Source organism: Lagopus muta, chromosome 1 (genome assembly GCF_023343835.1).
Source record: "Lagopus muta isolate bLagMut1 chromosome 1, bLagMut1 primary, whole genome shotgun sequence".
NCBI lineage: Eukaryota > Metazoa > Chordata > Aves > Galliformes > Phasianidae > Lagopus > Lagopus muta.
In genome coordinates, this window is record NC_064433.1 from 91,779,914 (window position 1) to 91,800,671 (window position 20,758).

General features: G+C 42.2%; 1 protein-coding gene across 1 annotated transcript in view; it reads left to right on the forward strand.

The window, feature by feature from the left end:
• The window catches only part of PTGFRN (prostaglandin F2 receptor inhibitor), a 65,991-nt gene that overhangs the window by 20,862 nt on the left and 24,371 nt on the right, over positions 1 to 20,758 (forward strand). The window contains 4 exon segments of the mRNA XM_048968369.1: positions 6,880 to 7,245; positions 8,079 to 8,498; positions 11,807 to 12,190; positions 16,205 to 16,630. Of these exon segments, the coding sequence (XP_048824326.1) occupies positions 6,880 to 7,245; positions 8,079 to 8,498; positions 11,807 to 12,190; positions 16,205 to 16,630 (1,596 nt within the window).

The window sequence follows — 20,758 nt, forward strand, 5'->3', positions numbered from 1 at the left end:
TATAGCATACCTATCCTTGTGACTGGGAAGTAGCACTGCACTTTGGGATCTGGGCTGTCTGCAGCAAATGATAGCTCTGTTGAATTGGTGACACGACAAGAAGTAATGGCCTCAAGTTGCACCAGAGGAGGTTCAGGTGCATATTAGGAAATGTCTCTTCTCAGAAAGGGTAGTAAGGCAGCAGCACAGGCTGCCCAGGGAGGTGGTGGAGTCGCCGTCCCTGGAGGTGTTCAAGAGCTGTGTGATGTGGCACTGAGGGACGTGGATAGTGGGCATGGTGGGGATGAGTTGTTAGTCAAACTGGGTGATCTTAGTGGTCTTTTCCAACCTTAACAATTTTGTGATTGTATCACACATGCAACCTGTTTTCTGCTTTACTAGTTTCTAATGTTGGTTATGGCTCCTTCTACTTATGTTGTAGCAGAAATAGTTGCAGAAGCACTTAAGGAAAATTCCTGTAGCTCATTTTGACAAACAGATAATGGAGTGAGTTGTTTGCTGGGGTGAATGAGATGCCAGTCTGTTGGTCTTCAAAAGGGAGGAGCGGAAGAAGGGTGAGATGCTTTATTCCTGATAACCATGAGATCATCTGAACAGGCATTGTCAAGAGAGGCAGTCACTGCAGCAGAGATGGGGCAGAGGAAGGAGGCTTTTCTTGTGATTCAGTTAAGATTTTCCAAAGTAGATCTCTTTGACCAGTGCCGATAGTAGATTTAGTGTATTTTATATGGTGGAGTACTGTTTTCTTACTGTCTCTGACTTCTTAGATAATGCCTTTTGACTGCTCTTTCCAGGTCTGGACTTGCCAATTACTTTGTGTTTACACAAAAGAATATCATCCTGACACTCAGGCTGGGCAGAAAAGTCAGGCCTCATTCATTGAATGGTCGTCTGTCCCAACATGGTGGTGTGTCTTATATGTCTGGAGTGTATTAAGAAAGGGAAAAAAAAGTAGGGGGACATAGAAAATCTGCTGTTGCTGTTGGCTTTTTTTTTTTCCTGTCAAACTCAGTTGGCTGTCTCTTCAGACTCTGACTATAAACAAAGTTTACAGAAGGTCTCCTCTCCAATGATGACAGAACCTAGGTAACTGGCCAAATAGGGCAGCAAACATTTAATGCAGCTGTGCAGAAGGATTTTTGGAAATGGAGTGATGCACCATAGGATAACTAGGAACTGTGTCTCGGTGAAAGCCTTGAGGTCTGTTTAGGTGCGTTTGAAATCACTTTTCATGGGGGAAAGGTAGGGTGAATGGAAAAAACAGCAGGTCGTTACTGTGCTGCAGGAGATGTTATTTTAATCCTGTCCTGTGAATCTTAATCCATGTGGTACAGATAGAAATGGAGCCCAGCTGTGAAGGTATTCACTTTTTCACCCAGTGCTGGAGATGTGGCTTTTCTGAGATCTCTCAGATGGCATGGAGATTAGAGCAATCCGACAGCCTTGCAGTTTGATAGCGTTTCTGAGGCTTCACTTAAGATGCAGTATGCGTTTCTTCATCCTGATAGAGATAATGGGTTTTAAGCAATTACACCCAGGCTAATTCCTTTTGATAAGAGCTCTCCATTATCTAAAAAAAGAATCCCAGCCGCCCGGGAAAGAACAGTGTAAATGTCTCTCTCATGAACTCTTTCGCTCGCTCTTCTCTGATATGTTCAGATGATGCACTGCAGATCTTTCAAGCCATAAAAGTCTACTGATCCTTTTTTAGGTAGAGAGTTTTGCAGTCAGGGAGGTGTAGCAGCACTGTTGCACTGCAAAGTGCAGAGCTCTGTCTGCTTCAGGTAGGCTAGTATAGTAGTTATGGTTTAGACAGCAGGGATACAATTGGTCTCGCTTACAGGAGCCCTTAGTGCAGGCTGTTTGGTTGTAAGGGACAGCTTGCATCTGCTGATTAGGATGATCTAAATTTTGTAATATGGAAGGAGTAGCAAGAAAGCAAGAGCCTACCACTGTATCTAGAATAGATCCCAGCCCCTACTGTGTGTCGCTTTGCACTGGAAAGAAGAGTGTGATGTTGGTGCACGTTATGCAGGGATGGTAAGAGATCTCATTTATTTCTAAGACCAGTAAAGATATTTCAAATAGTTAGTTGAATTTCTGGTAGCTTAAAAAAATATAATTTTTTGTATTCTCCTTGATCTCCCTGTCTTTTTCTCTTTTACATAAACAATGTAGGATAGAAGACTTAATTGATGGCATTTAAAAATGTGTGCATGGGGGTAATCTCAAAGCATCATACTGCTTATGTAAATGTGCGACTTCTAGGAAAACCATGTTATATATTTAAATACATATATATTGTGTTAACAGCATTGAAGGGTGTTCAGGCATCGTAAATGTAGTTGTATTTCTTTCTTTCTTTCTTTCTCCTAGCTAGTTGCATATGGTATTCTTGATGTGGAGCTGTCTGATGATAATTAAAACTGGGAGGGAAGGCAAGGAGAGAAGAGGGAGTTTGGTGATAAGGATTATAATCTGTCCTGCTGGTATGCCTTGGATTTCCTTCCCTGGAGAAGCATGGCATGCTGCCTGTCCTGCACCTGGCTGCTGGCTAAGAAGCATTGCTGAATGCCTCCTGAATGCTGGGGGCCTGAGCAACTCCTCTCAGAACAGAGGAGGAGGATTTGTGTGGACATGTCTGGGGTGGGACAAAAACAATGCAAAAAAATTTTTTTCTTTCCTTCCAATTTGGAAGATGACTTCACAAATGCTGTAGCTAAGCAGTGTTGTACAGCCAAGGGAGATGAGGCATTTTGCTTGAAATGGGATGCAGAAGGGGCAGCTATTCGTAGTGGTAAATCCATCGCTCAATCTCCAGTATGGCCCAAGAAGGGTTGTCCATGTTCAGCTGCCTCCTTTAGACAGGGCTGCAGCAAAGCGGTACTTAGGTGGAAAATATATGGAGGATTTCCAAGAGGAAAAATCATTGCCACCATTTGCAGAGTTGCCTGCAGCATTTTGTCCTGTCATAAACTGTTGTGAGTTTGAAAGGGTTGCTGTATTTCCTTCGAAGATATGGTAATATTTAGTTGGCAAATGAAACAACCTTTTGTTTAGAAAGCTCTTCTGAGATGCCTTTGGGATGAAAGGCATCAGCAACGTTGTCGTTACATCTCTTGTGACTGCCTTGGTTGAGGAACTGGACTATGTGAGACTCGTTCTTAGTCTGAGCCAATTTACTGAGTCTTCAGCTCTTACTTTTTTGGCTTTAATTGGCTTCCTACTGCATGTCACATTGCATTTTCCTTTGGAAGGAGGATGTAGAAAGTCGACCTCCTTCTCTGGGCTGCCGAGAGAACAAGGTTTCTTATTAGGCAGAGCTGTCTAGTGTGGGCTGGAGGCAGCACCTTGTACAAGAGAGCACTGAAGCAGAATTGTGTTCTTTGCAGTAAGAATACCGTCCCAGTCTTGTGAGCAACTCCACAGATTACTTCTTGTCATGTTCTTTCATAAATGATATGAAGATACGTAATCGGTGTGATGATGAGGCTCCTAGGAGACTTTCTTCATCAATGATAATGTCCCTAATGTAGAAGGAAAGCCCCATCAGCTCTTCTCCTGAGGAGCTGGCGCTTGTTGAAAGTTTGAACAGAATGGTTGTTCTATAGGTCCTGTGTGATTTTGCTGCTCTGTTTTCTTGGCTATCCTAAAAACTTTCCATACCTCTCTTCTTTGAAAGGGTTTAATGTAATGACAGCAATAAGATGTTGCATCTTGGTGATGGGATAAATTAATTTAAGTACTTCATGCAGCGTTGGTAAGGAACGAGAACTAGCTCAAAACTGCATTGGCTGTGTCTGGAGTGTTTTGCTTCTACATTATTGATATGTCAGTCCCCAATTTATTGTTGTATCTTGATACATACTTCACCTTTTGTTTTGGAAATAGTTCCTTGCTATTCCATCAGTGATCTGATAACTGTAAAAATAGTTTGGCATTTAAGCAATTAATCTTGTACTCAGACAGATTGGATGTCCACAATTGCACTCAATGATATCAAGCCAGTTATTGAGCTCCTAGTAAATAGACATTTTTATTTTTTTTTTTCAGTATCATAAAAACTACCATACTAAATTGTTTGTGTTCTGTTGGGTTTTGTCACTAATGTATACACTCTTCTGTCTTGCTCCATCTGTTTCTACAGTTAAATGGTATTCAAATGAATTCATTAAGAACATGTCACCTTATATTAACATTGAAATATATTAGGTGTCATGGAAAATAAACGTTCCCAATAAATTTACAGAGTGTGAAGATCTCATAAGAAGATTTCAGAAGAGCTGAACTTTGCTCTGGGAAGTTGGAGGCGGGGGTTTATGATTGTAATGTGGGGCAGTGCAAGAACAAAATATTTGTAAAAGCTCCCGTTTATCTGCCAGAGAAAAATAGAACTTGCCTCTTTCCAAGGTTGGTGTCTGTAGCTCAATGCCTTCTGCTGCATTTACATGAAATGTTAATCTCTAATGCATGATGAAGAACATAATTTGTTTAGCAGCTAGGGACACTCTTCTGTTGATTGCTGCAGGACAAAAAGCAGAGCATTGGATTCATGGCTTGCTAGATTCTGAGCCTCTTGGGTCACTCAAATGGCAGCTCATCCCTGAAGTATTCGTCGTGCACTCCTCCTTACCTGTAGGCACTCAGAGCACAGCAGCTGCTTTGCATTAAGTTCATATCCTCTTAGCTTGTGATGCTGTCTCTGTGCTTCTGCCTCACAAGTCTCTGTGCCTCTATCTTTCCCTTGTGCCTGCCTCCTCTTAGAAAGCTGCCAATCACCCCTACCTTCATTTAATGTCGAAGAGTCTTTAGTGAACTTGGAAGGAAGAGAAACAGAGCTGTCTGTGCTAATCTCGAAGACAAACGTGTTGCCCTTGCCGCATTAGCCGTGCTTTTGTCACCTCTAGATTGGATTAGTGCAGTGCACAGTATGTGGGTCTGCAGCTGAAGGCGCATGCAGAACCATGTTGTCTGCTTGTTTTAGTGTCACAGGAGAGTATTTTCTAGGGAGAAGACAGTGTTTAAGAGCAATGCCCTCAGTCAGGATCCTGAGCTGACTTCTTGCACTGGTGTGATCAGAGCCACTTTGGCTGTCAGACAGTGCTTTGAAGCTTACCTGTTGTTCCTGCTTTCTGTAAAAGGAAAGGTTGAAGGATTAAATGGAACTAGAACGTAAGGTCTATGAGAAATACAGTAACTGGAGCCTTTCGACTATCTTTTTTTTTTTTTTCTTGGTTATTTTTCCATATTCTGGATTTTGATATATGGTGCTTGTGTTTAGAGATATACCCTTAAACACCTGTGATTGAGAACAAGATGTACATAGTTGAGATTCTTCCTTTTCTGTTCACACTGGGAAGATGCAGAAAAGTCTAGCTTCTTTATTAAAACTAGTCCATCACTTGATCAGGTATGTAACAGTTTTTTGGGAAGGGTATAAGTGAAGTAAAAGACCTGTTTTTAATGCAGATTGGTGTTAGTGTAATGAAAGAGTATTTACTGTGTTGACTATAGAACATCACAGCACTCAGGAAGATAACTTACAGGAGTGAGCCTATGCATATGAACAGCCTGAAAAACAAGGAATGTGCTGGGAATTACCTGTTCTTATCAGCTGCAGAGGTAAAGAGAGCGTCAGTTCTTGGTTCAACTGTTTGCTGAACTGTAATTGGAGACAAAATCTGCTTTTCATCTTATAATGCTACTCGATGTGTACAGCTCCTCATGTTGTTTTTAAATACCCACAGATGATCTTGATTTTTGAACACATCCCACTCAGTGCTCCTCTTTATGACAAGCTTCCCTGGGGATGGCTTCTCTCTGTGAGAGTGACATTGCCCAACCTGGGGTTCCTAGTGGCATGATGGCTCTAAGCCACTCTAGTGTGCAGTCTTGAGTACTGAATATATCAAGAGATACAAAGGGAAGGCTCGTCACATATATGAATGTTCATGTTGCTAGCTGGTGGCTTTACCAATGTGGCTGATGAGCAGTTGTAAGTTACTGGACTTCACCTATGTGTGGGCTGTTTGTTTAAACATGATTTGGCCTGATCCCAGATCAACCCAGTGGTCCAACTGCTCTTGATATTGCTATGATGGTCTACTTGGTTTTAGCAAGATCAGTGTTCTGGCTTCTGTTTTGCTATGCTGCTGAAATATTTAGTTGTGGATGTGGAGCTAGTGGGAAGTCATAAGAATTTTGTTGTTCCTCTTTGGAGATTGGGGTTAGGTAGCATCCCTCCCTCACTGAAGAAGTTTCTATGGCTGGAACTATGAATCAAAGCAGTTCGCTCTTTGGGAAAGTGAGAACCCATCAAAATCCATGCCCAGCTGTTGGGGTTATCGTTTGAGCTACAGAGCCAAATAGACCAGTGTCCTTCCATGTCTTTACCAGGTCCTCTGGCTAACTTAAGCAGTTCACACTTTTGCCTGAGGCATAACACGTTGCCTTGCCGTCCCTCTGCAGAGCACTGCCATTGCTCTCCTTTTAGTTAGACAGTCTCTGTCTAGTTAAATGGACACAGGCTGAGCCCCATGTTTTCCTGCACTCTGGGGGGAGCATGCTCTGTTCCTGCTTCCGTGTTCTGAGACTTCCATCAAAGATGAAATGTGTGTTGGAAACAAGTGTGGTTACAGAAGTCTGTTCAACAATTACTAAATAAGCAATGAAATAAAGATTGCCCACACAAAAAATGGTGTTTTTAGGGCTACTGTTCCAATGAGATTAAATATTAATAGGAAAGATTGCGCTGAGTAGTTTTAGCTTTCTGAGGAGTGTGCCCAGCCATATTCTGTATCGCTCTTTTTTCGGACAAAGCCTAGCCTGGTAATGCTTCCGTTAACTGTCTGCTTTCTCTATCCTTATACCCCAATGTAGCTTTCTGCAGAGGACGTATTGTGAGGGTGCCCAAAAGCCCTCTTATTCGAGTCGTGGGCACGGAGGTGGTGATCCCTTGCAGCGTTAGTGACTACGATGGACCCAGTGAACAGAACTTTGACTGGGAGTTCTCCCGGGCGACTGATTTCTTGAGGATAGTGAGTACCTGGGATTCTACGTTCACCTCTGAGGAGTACCAAAAACGTGTGGGCCGCGGGGATATCAAACTGAGACGGAGCAGCAACGATGCTGTGGAACTCGTGATTAGAAACATCCAGCCAACTGACCAAGGGATATACAAATGCTCCACGCCCAGCACTGATGCCACCGTTCAGGGAAATTATGATGCTGAGGTCCAAGTGAAAGGTATTTCTGAAGAGTGAGGTGTGCTCTAAGTTTGTTTTTGGTATCAGTTATAGTTGTACTTCTAATAATGTTGATCTTCAGTTGCTTATGAGCATTGTGATTTTTTTTTCTTCCTGTTGAGTTCTCCTAAAGGCAAAATCCAAAATTGGGAATTACAGTAGTAGTGATGGCACGTAAGGTGCCTTTCCCTTTCCCTTCCTTTCTCCCCTCTCTGTCCCCCCCACCCTTTCCCCTTTAAATGGGAAAACTAAGCATTGGGTTTTCTTAAGATGTCTGCAGATACTTTTGGTTACTAAGCCTCTTAATAGAGGGGCTAACTTCAGGTGAAAACACAGCTTGTGTGCTCTCCTATTTATAGCATCATCTAGGAATCTGTATGAAGAAAGTAATCTTCCCTTTTCTCTTTAGCGTATTGTTTCTGCAGTCATGTCCTAGCCTTGCTCTGTCATTTAGAATTCTTAAGTAATAAATGGGGAGATTTCTATTTATTTATTTTTAATTCCTAGTGTTATGTCTTTTATTCTTGTGAAAATGAATATGTTTGTGGATGGGATTAACCTGAATGATACTGCTTGAATGAGAAGCTGTAGTAAGAAGGAAGGTCAATGAAGTTGAGTGCTTGTCTTGGCTTGTTTAAAGTGGATCACTAATGAATTTTCAGCTTAATTTCCTTGCTCCTGGAAAATGCTTGTATGGAAGAAGAAATGGTTGGAGACACGGTGTCCTCTCATATTTTTGGTGCTTCGTATCAGAGTAGATCAGGATAAGTGTTCTCTCCTCGCTTCTGTTTTATGATGCTTGTGTTTTCTGTTTGTTTTTTTTTTTTTTAATAGTGATTTCTGATGGCTTATCAGTGAGTGGTTCAAAAGCACGTTCCTCAACATCTCTCAAGCTGTCTGAGGGTGACTCTTTCAAGTTAGGCTGCTCAGCAATCACCACCTCACCAGAGCACACTCACCTACATGTGACTTGGCAGATCAAAAGTGGATTGTCTTGGCGGGACATCCTGTCTTTAACTCATGAAGGCAAATTCCAGCCTGGCCCTGGCTATGAAGAGCGCTACCGTAATGGAGATATCCGCTTGGACACAGGAGCAAATGACACGTATCGATTGTCTGTGTCCCAGGCCTCGTCAGTGGATGGGGGTGTCTACAGGTGTCTTGTGAGCGAGTGGGTGAGAGGGGCAGACAGCTTATGGCAGAAGATCCAAGAGAAGAGCGTGGAGATAGCAAGTGTGGAAATCCAACGGACCGGTGAGTGCTACTGATGGGTTGGGATCATAGCTTCCAGCTGAAGCAGTGCGGTGTCCAGAATGTCATACTTTAAGAGCAGAAATTGGATAAGCTGAACTGAGTGAGCCCGCCCTTCAGGAGAGCTTGATGCTGTTTGTATAGCTGGCCTGTTTACACCTAAGTTGATATCAAATTCTTGGCATGATTTTGCTAGCTTTTTTGGGGGGGAGGGGGAGCAGTGAGGACGATGATGTGGAAGAATTGACTGGAATTTCTTACATGCCTAGACTAAGATTTTTATCTTAGGCTTCCTCCGTTCTTTATGTTTCTTAAATAATGTTGTATTCTGTTCTATATGTTTCTTTAAATAACATTGTATTCAACTACTCAACACCCCAAGCCTACCCTCTTTGCTCTTGTTAATGTTGGGTTGTCTGATAGCACTAAACAGCTATGCTTCCTCTGTAGAAGTGGATTGTGACTCAGTGACAGATGTGAATGTTATGTATTAAAAGAAAATAAAAAGTCTGGGAGGAAGGAGAAAGGCAAGGATAATTTCAAAGGACAATTTATCCAGTGATTTCTATCACCTTACACTGGATCACTGGGCTGATTGCTCCACTTTGTTGTCATGGCCCTGTTAATCACATCATTGCATGCTTGACTTAGGAAACAAAAATATGTGAGCTGTGCTGAGGATGTCCTGATATCTCTGTCTATATACATTTCAGGAGGAGCTGTACTAAGCACTTAATTGCATTAGCATTACTGCTGCTAGGTAAAGGGGGAAAATGAGAGGTGATGCATCTTGTCACTCAGTAGGTGGAAAAACAAGCAGCAGTACTCCCTCAGAAATGAGGTTATGACAGTATTTTCAAGTGTTCATACAATAAAGATATATTTTCATTTTTGTAGTCTTGCAGACAGTGTAGGGAAAACTCAGAACTGCTGAATTTTGATTGGCTCATTTGGATGTAGTTTTAGTATTCTGACAGTACTTAGCTTGTGAAATTGGACAGGACCAATCTGCCCCTTCTTTTCAAGGTGTCTGTTAAACAGTAAAAGCTTGCAAGTAGTATCTGCTGAGCCAGGGTTGCTAATTAAGAGCTGTAAGCATCTATTTTCTTGCACTTGTGGAGAGTGTTCTGGCCATCGTCATCCTGTTTTCAGAAACTGATTAAATGCTACCTATTTAAGCCACAGCTAGCAGTAACTAATGGGGGAGGTTTTCAGTGTTTGTATACTTGGGTTTTTCTTTTTTTCTGTTTGGCCTGGATTTTTTTGGCCTTCATTTTCAGCTCAGTAATTAGCACTGGAACAGCACTGGAACTTTGTCAGGAGCATGAGAGCTTTCTGGCTTTCCGGTTCCCCTCTTAACTGCTATAAATTCTACAATAAATTTAATTTGTAGAAATAATTCAAAAAAGTCTTTTTTTTTTTAAATGTAATGCAAAGGCTGGTATCTAATTACTTGTATAAGTAGCACAGCTTTTGTAACTCTGTTTCTTGCCTCTGGTACTCTACCTACCTTCCTACTACATTCATCTCCTTAAATCACAACCTTTGGACCTGACTTTATATGTGTTTTTCTAATAGTGCCTTGCATAACAGGGATGTAACCCTAAGTGAGCCCTTCAGGCTCACTTCAGCCCTTCCTGTAAGCAAAAAAGGTGCCTTGAGAAAGCACATTTTAATAAGTTCTCTCAGATTCCCTCTCCATGGTTATACCACCAGGTTCTGAATGCTTGTGACTGATGCATGAAGGCAGAAGTGCTCCATGCTGAAATGCTGTTCTTAACCTTGCAGAGGAATCTTAATTTATATTCTGACATTAGTCTATTAAATTAATTAGGCTTTCCTACTGTTTCCAGTCCTAATGAGGGAAGTCTCAATAAGACACTCATCAGATAGGAGACTTGGCTTTCTGCACTATCAGGTGGTGAGCAGTGAGCACTGCTTGGTTTTGATGGCCATAGTTGTGGCCATTCAAAATTCACTTTGGCTCTAGCTTTCTGTCTTTCATTCCTGATGATCGTCCTAGAAAGCTTTTACAGGTGGGTATGTATTATGTGCTTACAACATGGTTTTATGTGTAAATCCCTGATCTGCTGTTACCTGTCTGTTTAAGGTAGGAATCGTGTAACTACTGAGGACAGCTACTTCTGTAGCAGCCCAGTCTGCTGGCTTTAATTAAGATGTTTGAAGGAGAAGTGCATTATATACTGTGGAGGTGGTGCTGCTCTGAGATCCAAGTCTAATTTGGACAATGTAGAATGCAAGTTAACTAGCAAGTTAAAAGGTGGGGGTGTAGCAATTGGACAGATCATTATGATGGGAAAAGGTGTTTCACCAGAGGTGTAATGACAAAGGATCAGCATAATAGAAAGATGCTATAAAGGAAGGGAAGAAGATTGCTTACCCACATCAGAAGATTCCAGGTTTGCAGGGGAAAGCTCCACCAAGGAGGGGTCTCCAAAAAGCAGCAGTCAGGCTTTAAATGAGATCTAAGAGAGGTGCAGCCAGGCTCCACCCTGTTCTGATCACACAGCTGAATTGCCTTCACCTGTGCTCCCAGGGCTGACCGGTCCTTTCCCCAGGTGATCAATCAGTGGTTCAGGCTGACTCCACAGTTCCCATACAGGGGGCCAGGTAATTTGTGAATGATTTGCACTGGGGTTTACAAAGAGTGCTTGCAGCTTAGGCTTACCACTAGGCTTACCACTAGGTTTTCTATTATACCGCTACCACTAGGCTTACCACTAGGTTTTCTATTCCTAGTCTTGATACTTACATTCTATCCAGCTTAGTAAACTACAGAATGCAGAGGGCCCCATTTGAAGCTGACCATGTGTGCTGTAGGTTAAAAATAGTCACTAGCCATGAGAAGAGTTTGTTAAATGTGTTTTTAAGTAGCTGTTGTCATTGTTTTAAAGTCTCCGGAGTGTGTTGGTCACAGCATTAAGCTGTGAGTTAGCAGGATAAGTCATTATTGCTGCCATCTGTTTGCTTCCCTTTCTTGCTTCTGCAACACACCAGTGGTCAGTCAGAACTTCAACATGTGGCCATAGCTGCTGCACATCTATATCTGTTCTCATCAGTGAGCTCAAAACCATTTCAGCAGATATAAATTGAGTTCTAATATAGTTTCTTGTGATTTCAGTGAGCATTTTCTCTTCTGAGAGATAGTCCCAAAACACCTCAACCCCCTGTGAGAAAGAGAAACCTTTTTGTTTTCCTGCTATTTGAAGGTGATGTGTATATTCTGCGTTTGGAACATACAAAACAGTGTTTTATTTTTTTGCTTGCATTTTTGTCTCTTCTTTTCCAAGCTCTAGATGTGCTCATCTCAACAAGCAATCTGTCTGTGACTGAAAGAGACTCCCTGGATCTTACCTGCAACATCACAACAGATAGGAGTGGTATTTTCCAAGCTGAAGTGACGTGGTATTTCTCTGAGTCACCCGATGATACCTTGTCAGATGCTCAGGTTTTGTTGAGCATGGACCATGATTCTGTTGTCAGTGATTCAACTCTTATCAGTCTGAGCCATGTAGATAGGAACTCCTATCGCCTGTTGGTGCGTGATGTGGATGTGGAAGACTCTGGGTACTACTTTTGCCAAGCAGCTGTCTGGGTGCCCCTGCACAACGGGAGCTGGCACAAAGTGGTGGAGAGGACATCTGCACCGGTCAGTGTGGTGGTGACAGCATTAGGTGAGTGATTTTGTTTTCAAACTTCATTGGATCTCTTCTGGGCAAGTTCTTACCATGTTTGCATTTATCACCTGTATGTAGCATATCTATCTCTCAGATATGAAAACGTACTGATCTATTCTGTGGAGTTTGGGATTTGTATACAATGGGATTTTAAAATCTCTAACTGCATGTCTCACCCCCACACCCCATTTTCTGATGTCACTGAACAGGCTGTAACTGGAAAACAGAACTTAAGAGCCTGGGCTCTTAAGGGCTAAAGCTGCCCATGGTGTCATGCTGTCCCCTTTCATCTCCCTCACACTGTCAGTGGGGCTCTGGCACAGCAGCAGGCATTCTCTCAGAGTTCCAAACAGAGTGGTATCAGGTGATTCCCATGATTTTTGTGACTTGTATGCTGTAAAAGTTATTTATAATGCAAACTACATAATGGTCTCTAATAGCTTCCAAAGTTGTTTGGCTTTTTGTTTGTTTTATTGCTAGAGACAGACCCTATCTTGCTGATGGATTTAGGATGGGGGAGGATTTTATGCTGCTTTATTTTCTTTCTTCAAGAGAGGTTCATTTTAGTAGACCACTTTACCTATTGATTACTGTGAGCGAATGAGGCAGACTTGACTAAGAACTAACATAATTCTGGAACTGTTGATTAGCATAGTGGTCATTAGAACAGATTTTCCTCATTGTCCTTTATTTATTTATTTATTTACTTACTTATTTTTGCAAGGGACTGGCTAGGAGGGGCTGTTTGTAGCATTTATTCTTCATTTGCAACTTCTTGAACTTAAACTGAACAGGGGACAGAAACCAGAGGTCAGAGGCTTAACAGGCTTGTCTGATCTACCTGACCTACTAGAACAGGCTGGCAACATCTTTCCATACACCCTGTCCTGAGAATAATGTGTTTTGGAGATCCAGTGGGACATGTACATGCTGAAGACAGTGAGGTTTTTACTTCATACCATCCTTGCTGAACGTTAAATGTTGACTGTATCTCTTTATGCAAATACAACAGAATTGTAGGTGTTGGAAGTGACCTCTGGAGATCGTTGAATGCTGCTAACTCAGTTTCCCTACAGTAGGTTATGCAGGAAAGCATCCAGGTGCTTCTTGAGTGTCTCCAGAGCAGGAAATAATCCCTACAAGCAAAGTAGCTTGGGAGCAAAAATCAAACTCTGGGAAAACTCCTAAAAAGCCTACCTTTGTAGAGATAGAATAGGTAGGCTGAAATATCTAGACCTATCTCCTAGTTTACTCATGAAGAGAGAATAACTTCACTTTGGAAGCAGTGCAACTCAGGATGGTGCTGCAAAGTGTTGTGGGCGAGGCATTTCCACCTGCTTCAAGTCATGAAGTATTGCTTGTATTGGAAGCATGAACAAATTTGGATGTGAACTGGAGGAAAACTGGCAGAGCTGTTGTACTTGACATTCCCAGCAGCTTTCACTGGATGCAATTATCTGTGCCAAAACTCTTGCTTACATACCTGTTTGGAGCCTCTTGTAATCAGGGGCTGATAGTACCATCAAGTTACAAAAGTGAGCTCATCCTGGGTGGAGACACAGGATTCGGTCAGGGTCAGTGTATGAAAGGGCCTACTCTGAAGACTGGTTTTCAGAAATAAAACAAGATTAAACACCGGTAACAATGACTTTACATTTTGCATTTTAGCATTGTACAGAGCAATATAGCCATGCCTCTTTCTTGCATACTTGTAACGTGTGCTAGAAGTGCACGAGTGATATCGGTCTTCATTTCCCATTTTCATTCAGCCATTCAAGTTATACATACAAGCTGTGAGTGCTCTCTCCTTCCCCCATGTGTTCACATGTATACATACACATGCTCATGCATGTACAGGTACTCTGCATATTTGCATACTGTATGGTATTGCTGGTGCCTGTGGAACTATTCCTTACTCTTTCAATTCCAATTGGATGTTATATGGGGACAGGAGAAAATAAAATCTATTATTCAGCAGGTGCTTGGTTGCTAGGGTGAGGGAAGTAGAATAATTTTTCAGTGTTTGAGGTTCTCAGCTGCATCCAGAATTCACCAACTCCTCGTCTTTATGGAAGTTAAGAGCTGCTGGGGTATTAAGTCATTGAACTGTCAGTGAGGCTGCTCTTTGACAGCTGACAGAGCGGAGGAATGAGGTTTATCCAGCCAGCCTTTTATTCTTTCTAAATCCTCTGCTTGAATGTCTGTCAGGGTGAAGCGCCTATCTGGAGTGGTGTCAAATCCCAAACTCTCTGCTTAGCGGTCCTTTTCCTCCCCACAAATAAAGCTACCTGAAGTGATTATCAAAGAACTTGAGTTTCTTGCAGCTTTTCCCCTCCTTTATTCCTAACTTGAGAAGAGTTTCTGCTTTCTTCATCTTTGTTGCTGTGAAAATGTTAATTGATGTTGACTGTGTTCTTTTTTGGTGAGGAAGAAGAGGGAGAGGGGGAGGGGCAATGTATGGTGAGGCCTTGGACAAGTGTAGTCTTTTGTGAGTGAAACAGGAAGGGCAATGTAGTGGTAGGATCTGTAGGCATTTACTTATAGCAGAAATGGAGTTTGACCACCATTAATAATCTATGACTTGGTTGCAGCAGAGGGATTGTGTAAGTTTTTCCTTTGTATTACTTACACTGAGAATCTGCACAAATCTGTGCTGAGGTTCTCTATATAGTGAATAAAGAACTAGTGTACGAAAACTTTCAGCAGGCATCCTAATAAGTACTAAGTAGGCTAATGATCAGAGGTGCATGGTCAGAAGAGCTTCACAGAATGGCAAAGTGTATGCTGATATAGCTTTATTGTACTGCTACTAGTTGTAAGTGTTACTGGCTTAGGTAAATGGTACTTTCAAGCTTTTGTGTTACTCAGTGCTGCAGAAAGTGATTTATATGCTCCAGTGTCCAGTCTGTATGGATGCCCTTGTTCTTGCTAGATGCAAGGACACTGCATGCCTGCGTGCATAGCACTTAATGGGTGGAGGTCCTTTCTTCAAACGGGCATAGCAGCTCCAAGTTGCTTGAGTAGAATTGTTTCTGTTGTTTGCAACTGAAGTCCAGAAGTGCGTGTGCACACACATTAGTGCAGCAGCTCTATTAAGATATTTTATTATCCTGGCTTGCTGGTGAGCTAAGTCTAAGTTTCAGCCTTGGATTGCCTTCTCTGTCCCAATTATAGCTTCGGTTAATTGTTTCTGGGAGGGCAAAATGCCAAGTACAGCATAAAGCAAGAAATAAATACAGAACACTGAATGCACTTACATTATCAAATCCATGTGATCAGTGTTGGCTGAGCAGTTGGAAGGCCGGTCTTCTTTCTGAATAATAGTAGACAGCAAGAGAGACAAATATTCTAATACTAGTAAATAAATAAACGTGCATTTCTTTTGTGGAAAGAGGTCTTTGCCATAATCTTTTTTCTTCACTATCTGCATTGAGAGAAAATGGTCATGGGGCTGCCTTGTCTCCTCCTGGACAGCCAACAATTTTGGATTTAAATACAACAGCCCTTCTTTTTGGTGTTGTTTTTTTTTTTTTGTTTTTTTTTTTTTGTTTTTTTTTTTTTAACCCATGCATTTCAGATGCACCTTTTCAAGCTTAAGAGTTTCCAGCCTTGTGGCTTTGCAGTGCAGGTCTTTAGACAGAGATGACTGTAGGTCTGAAACTGAATCCAGACTGTGGCTTCTCAGGTCCTGAAGAATGGGGTATGATTTAACTCAATAAGATCACTTTGTCCTGATTTTTCTGAAATGGTCTGACCAAACATACGAGGCAAGAGATCCTGTTTGGAAATGTAGGCCCAGAGAGGCTTACTTCAGACCAGTACGTGTCTGAGAGCTGAAGTCCGCATTCACAATTCCCAGGACTTGTAAGAAAAGTACAAGTTTTGGCACTTGGCCTTTATGTCAGGTGCTGTCTCAGACTGGATGTTAGCAGTACCTTACTCAGTATTAAGCTCTGCTGCTTTCTCCTTTCTGCTTGCCGTTCTCACTTCTGTTGTTTTTTTCTTCTGCAGAGCCAGATTATGAGGTGTTTCTGAATGCTTCCAAAACACCCAAGTTTTCTGATGACCCCACAGAGCTGGAGTGCAGGATCACAAATGTGCAGGACACCGAGGCAGACATCCGCTTCTCAGTTTCCTGGTACTACCGGCGGCACTTGCTCAGTGATGATGTGGTGGCAGAGGAGCTCCTGGCCACTATGGATGCAGACTGGACTCTGCTGCTTGGGGACAGGAGCAGAGAGAGGACTCAAAATGGGGAAATAATCTTCTCCAAAAAGGCTTTTGACACCTTCAGTTTACGGATCCAGTGGACTTCAGAAAATGACAGAGGGGATTATTTCTGTGTCGTCTCTGCGTGGAGCCGGCACCGCAACAACAGCTGGATAAAGAGCAAAGATGTGACTTCTGCTTCTGTCCCCATTTTTTGGGCTACACAAGGTAGGAACCTTGCACCTATTCACTGGAAGACCTGGGCAGCTAAGATATTTTTCTCTTGAGTAAGTCCATCAACCAGAAGGCCTGCTAATGGGCTTTGGAATATAGCTCTTTGTTGTGAAGAAGAAAAAATCCTATTGGCTTGCGTAAAGGCTTCTGTTTTTGGCAGTAAATACTTAGCAGTACAAACCACTTTCATGCAACAATTTGAAGAGGAAGCACAAAACAGATATATCAAACTGCACAGAGACTTGCAGGAAGTAGGCTGTCATTGTGGCAGGCAGTATCTGGCAGTGATGCTGGGGTCACTGCTCACTTTCATGATTCAGTGTTTTGGTCTCGCTAGGATGCATCTCATTGGTAGCAACAGAGTGATGTGTGTTAAAAAAGGGAATGTCACTCACCTTGTCTTCTTTGGTTGCTGATTTGATTGTGGGAGTTTGTTTTCCATCTCTTCCACCTTATATTTACGAGCACGTGTTCAGTCAGCACTTTTGAAGAAGTTTGGTTGTAGTGGTACAAGAGCATAAAAATGAAATAGTAATTAAAAAAAGAAGTGCTTTGTTTGGATCTTGGCCCTTTTTAAGCAGGAATGAACTACCTCAGATCAGTGTTTAAACTGTCTTTGGGAGCATTTCTGAAGAGCTAAGCGAAGGCACCTGAACCACTGAATGCTAGTTTAAAGTGAGTGCATTCAGCCTTTTGGCTTAAGCATGAAGTCATACGAGAGGAGTCTGTTAGATGGGGAAGGAAGAAGTAGGATAGTTTAGGATGTAGCATCTTTGGCAAAATCTCGGTGCTTAGCTAAGCTGAATTTGCCCCGATAGAATTCTCTAGCAGGAGTGAGATCTCTCATAGATGCTGAGTACTGGTCACAATTAGTTCAAATATGCCATAACACTGTGTGTCTGTGTGTGTGCATGTGCATGCACGCGTAATGGATGGTTGCCTTCAGAGCAGCTAGAGAAACCAGCTGGAGTTGAAAAGTCTCAGCCTGTGTTGACATTCCTGTGGGAAAACAAACCATGACAGGTGTGAACGTTCCCTTGTTCCTGGTTTTGTTCCAAAATCTCTGCTAATTTTGCATCACAAATGCAAATGTTATAGTCCCCAAGCTGAAAAGTACATTTGTTAGCAAAACTTGGAGTTAGGGGATTTATGATGTGAAAGCAAAATCCTACACAGACTCCCTTTTCCTCCTGAGAAAACATGTTGTGTGTATGTAGAGGGGGAAATATGTACATTTGCTTTTCCCTGATTCCCTTCCATACCCCCGCTTTGCAGCAATCTGACTGCAGATGCCTTTTTTTGCATTCCCTGCATTAGCCAGATCTGTGAGCTCCAGGCAGGACTTGTTAGCCTTGTGCTGTAGCCAGTAACTATGAAGCTATGAAGGAGTTAATCTGCTGCTGCCTCTGCTCTGTGTTGTTTTGATAAGTATCTCTGGTGATTTGAGTCCCTAACTGCTCCCAGTGCTTATAAAAGCAAGCAGACAGGCTCCCATGTGTTTGCCTAAGGAGAGAACCAAAATTTGCCTCTTCCTTGGATAGCTAGTGCCTATGTAGAAGCTTTTCTTCCAACTATTTCATTATTTGCATTGTCTGTATTAACTTCAGAGCAGTGCTGGGGGAAGGGAAAACAGAGGGAGGAGACTTTAGAATGATCCCAATTTGGAAAAGACATTCTTGAGTTTTTGAGAAAGACAAAATAATTTTTGTTGCAGCTGTGAGACGGTCAGTAATGAGGGGTGTTCAGGATAAGGAGGCCCTTTCTTGAGATGTAAATGTCAAATGAAGATGTCAAAGTCCCTTTTCCTCATTTTATAATAAATTGTATGCTTGCCTTTTGCACTTGAGGCTTTTTATCCTCTTTTTCTATTCTATTCTGCTGGGACCAATAATGCTCATGTGTCTTTCTGCTTATTCAGCTTTGCAAATGCAGCCAACCACTATCACACATCACCACTGTTTTTGACACGCTCTGTCTCATTTCTGTTTCTTTGCCTTTTTCTTTTACTCTCTGTCCCTCACCAAAGGTAAGAAGGAAGAAAGCATCTTTATCTCACAAAAAAAAAAAAAAGAACACATAAATTATAGTATTGTTTTTAGCTTATATATTTATTGGAATCTGTACTTATAGAGGAAGAGAGGGAAAGTTTGGTTTTATAGATTATTTTGAACATGGAAGTTTGGTAATTTAAAAAAAAAAATTCTTTATCAGTTTGAGTGCAAATACTGCCAGCATGTAAAATGAAGTTGCTGTTTGCAAGGGAATGCAGAATTTTCTTGAAGCAGTGTTGTCAGCTCTGGATCTGTGTGAAAGCCTTTGCAAGGAACATTATCTTTTAATTGAAACTCCATATCCCAAAGATACTATTATTTGGGGTTTTCTTAATACTTCTGTCTTTAATTTACAAAGTAATTGTATTCAGCACAATGTTACTTGTCCTAAATGTTTGCTTGGCACTCTCCATTAAGTTCAGCGCAGAGCAAGAATATCTTCCTCTTTCAGAAATTCCTTTGAATAGAGAGCAGGTGATATCTCTTGCACTCACTTTTTGCAATTGCTTGTGTACAGTAGGCACTGCACAGTACAGATGTGCAGTTTCTTTTGAGCAAAGCAATTTCCATACCCATGGCACCACATTGCTACGTTAGGTGCCTGTTTGGATCTAAGAAGGAACGAATGCACTAAGCTAGGGGTACAAGCACCAGTCAGAAGTGGCTGGACACCTCCTGGCTGCTCTCTGATCTGCTCGGCTGTTAGGCAAAGAAGTGGCACAGCTGTGTGTGTGCAGCAGTGAGGAGAGCAGTTGCCTGGCGTATCAGTTTATCAGGCCGTGGTGGAGGCTGCAGTGTGGAGGCTGTATTTTCAGAGCTCTTGGTATCTGAGCCATTGGAGCCACAATTGTACCTCAGGGTGTTGTGCAGCCGCCTCTTCCTACAAAGGCAAAACTGTCATTACCTTAATGTCTGTTGCGTTCCCTGTACTTTCCATCTAGTTAGTGTGCTGGGGGATGAAAAAGCCTTTACGAATATTGAAATGGTGTTACTTGATGCTGCTGACAAGACATTAGTCTCTGAGATTACTGCCAGTTGTGTTGTGCTTCTTTTCAGACTGGAGTCGGCGGAAGACAGGGAAGGTGATTGTTGTTTCCTGTGGTCTCCTTGCCCTCTAGCTGCAAGGCTTCACTAGCAGTTTGGCTTGCTTCAATTAGGTTAGAACTGTTTTCTGTCATTACCCAGGCAGCACGCTCGAAGCCGAGCATACACTTTGTTGCAGAGCTCAACAAGAGAATTAGTGTGGATTATCTGCATCGAGCGGCTGGTGATGGAAGGTGAAGCCTGTGCTGCCATGCTCCAAAATGCAGTTTATTACTCAAATTTGATCTGAATCTTTTGGCTAGGATTTCTGCTGCTAGCCCTCTGTCTTGGATTAGCTCCCAAACTGGTTATAAGCTTTGAAGATGGGTTTACTTAGGATCTCTTCTCCTGATGCTTTCTGACACAAACTCTGCAGAATGCAGCCTCCTGTGTGTGATGGGCAGGGACGTGCTCTGTCATGCTTTCGCTCTTCAAGACGGAGTTGTGACCCTGCCCAGGATGCAGTGTGTGCTAAGGGGCAAGTATGCATGGTAGTGGTCAAGGCATGGACAATTACTTTCTTGGCAATTCTCAGAAGATTTGAGAAGCTATCTCAGGCTGTAGTTCTTGGAAGAAAATAGCTTCTCTGGCCTCTCTTTTGTTTCCTTGAAAAAAAAGAAGCACTTTAGCACCCGTGGATGCTGGGTTTTTTTTTTTTTCTTTTTCCTCTGTTGTTGTTCAGGGTTTGTATGTGTTTAGATAAGAGAATCTGCCTCTACCTGCTGTAGTATTCATCCAGCCGAAGGATGAATGGGTTTTTATAAGGGAAAATCTGTTGCAAGGCCTTCCAGAAGGATCTCTGCCAGTTCTTTGTTCACTTCTTAATTCCTAACCTCTTTGAATTCAACCGCTGTTCTCCAGCTGCATTGCCACTCCTCAGTGTTTTCTTCCACTGATACTACAGATGGCATTTCTGCTGCTGTTTCGTGTTGCCACCTCTTCTGTCTTCCGTAATAAAGATAATCAGTAAAAGCAGTGCTTTCTGTTG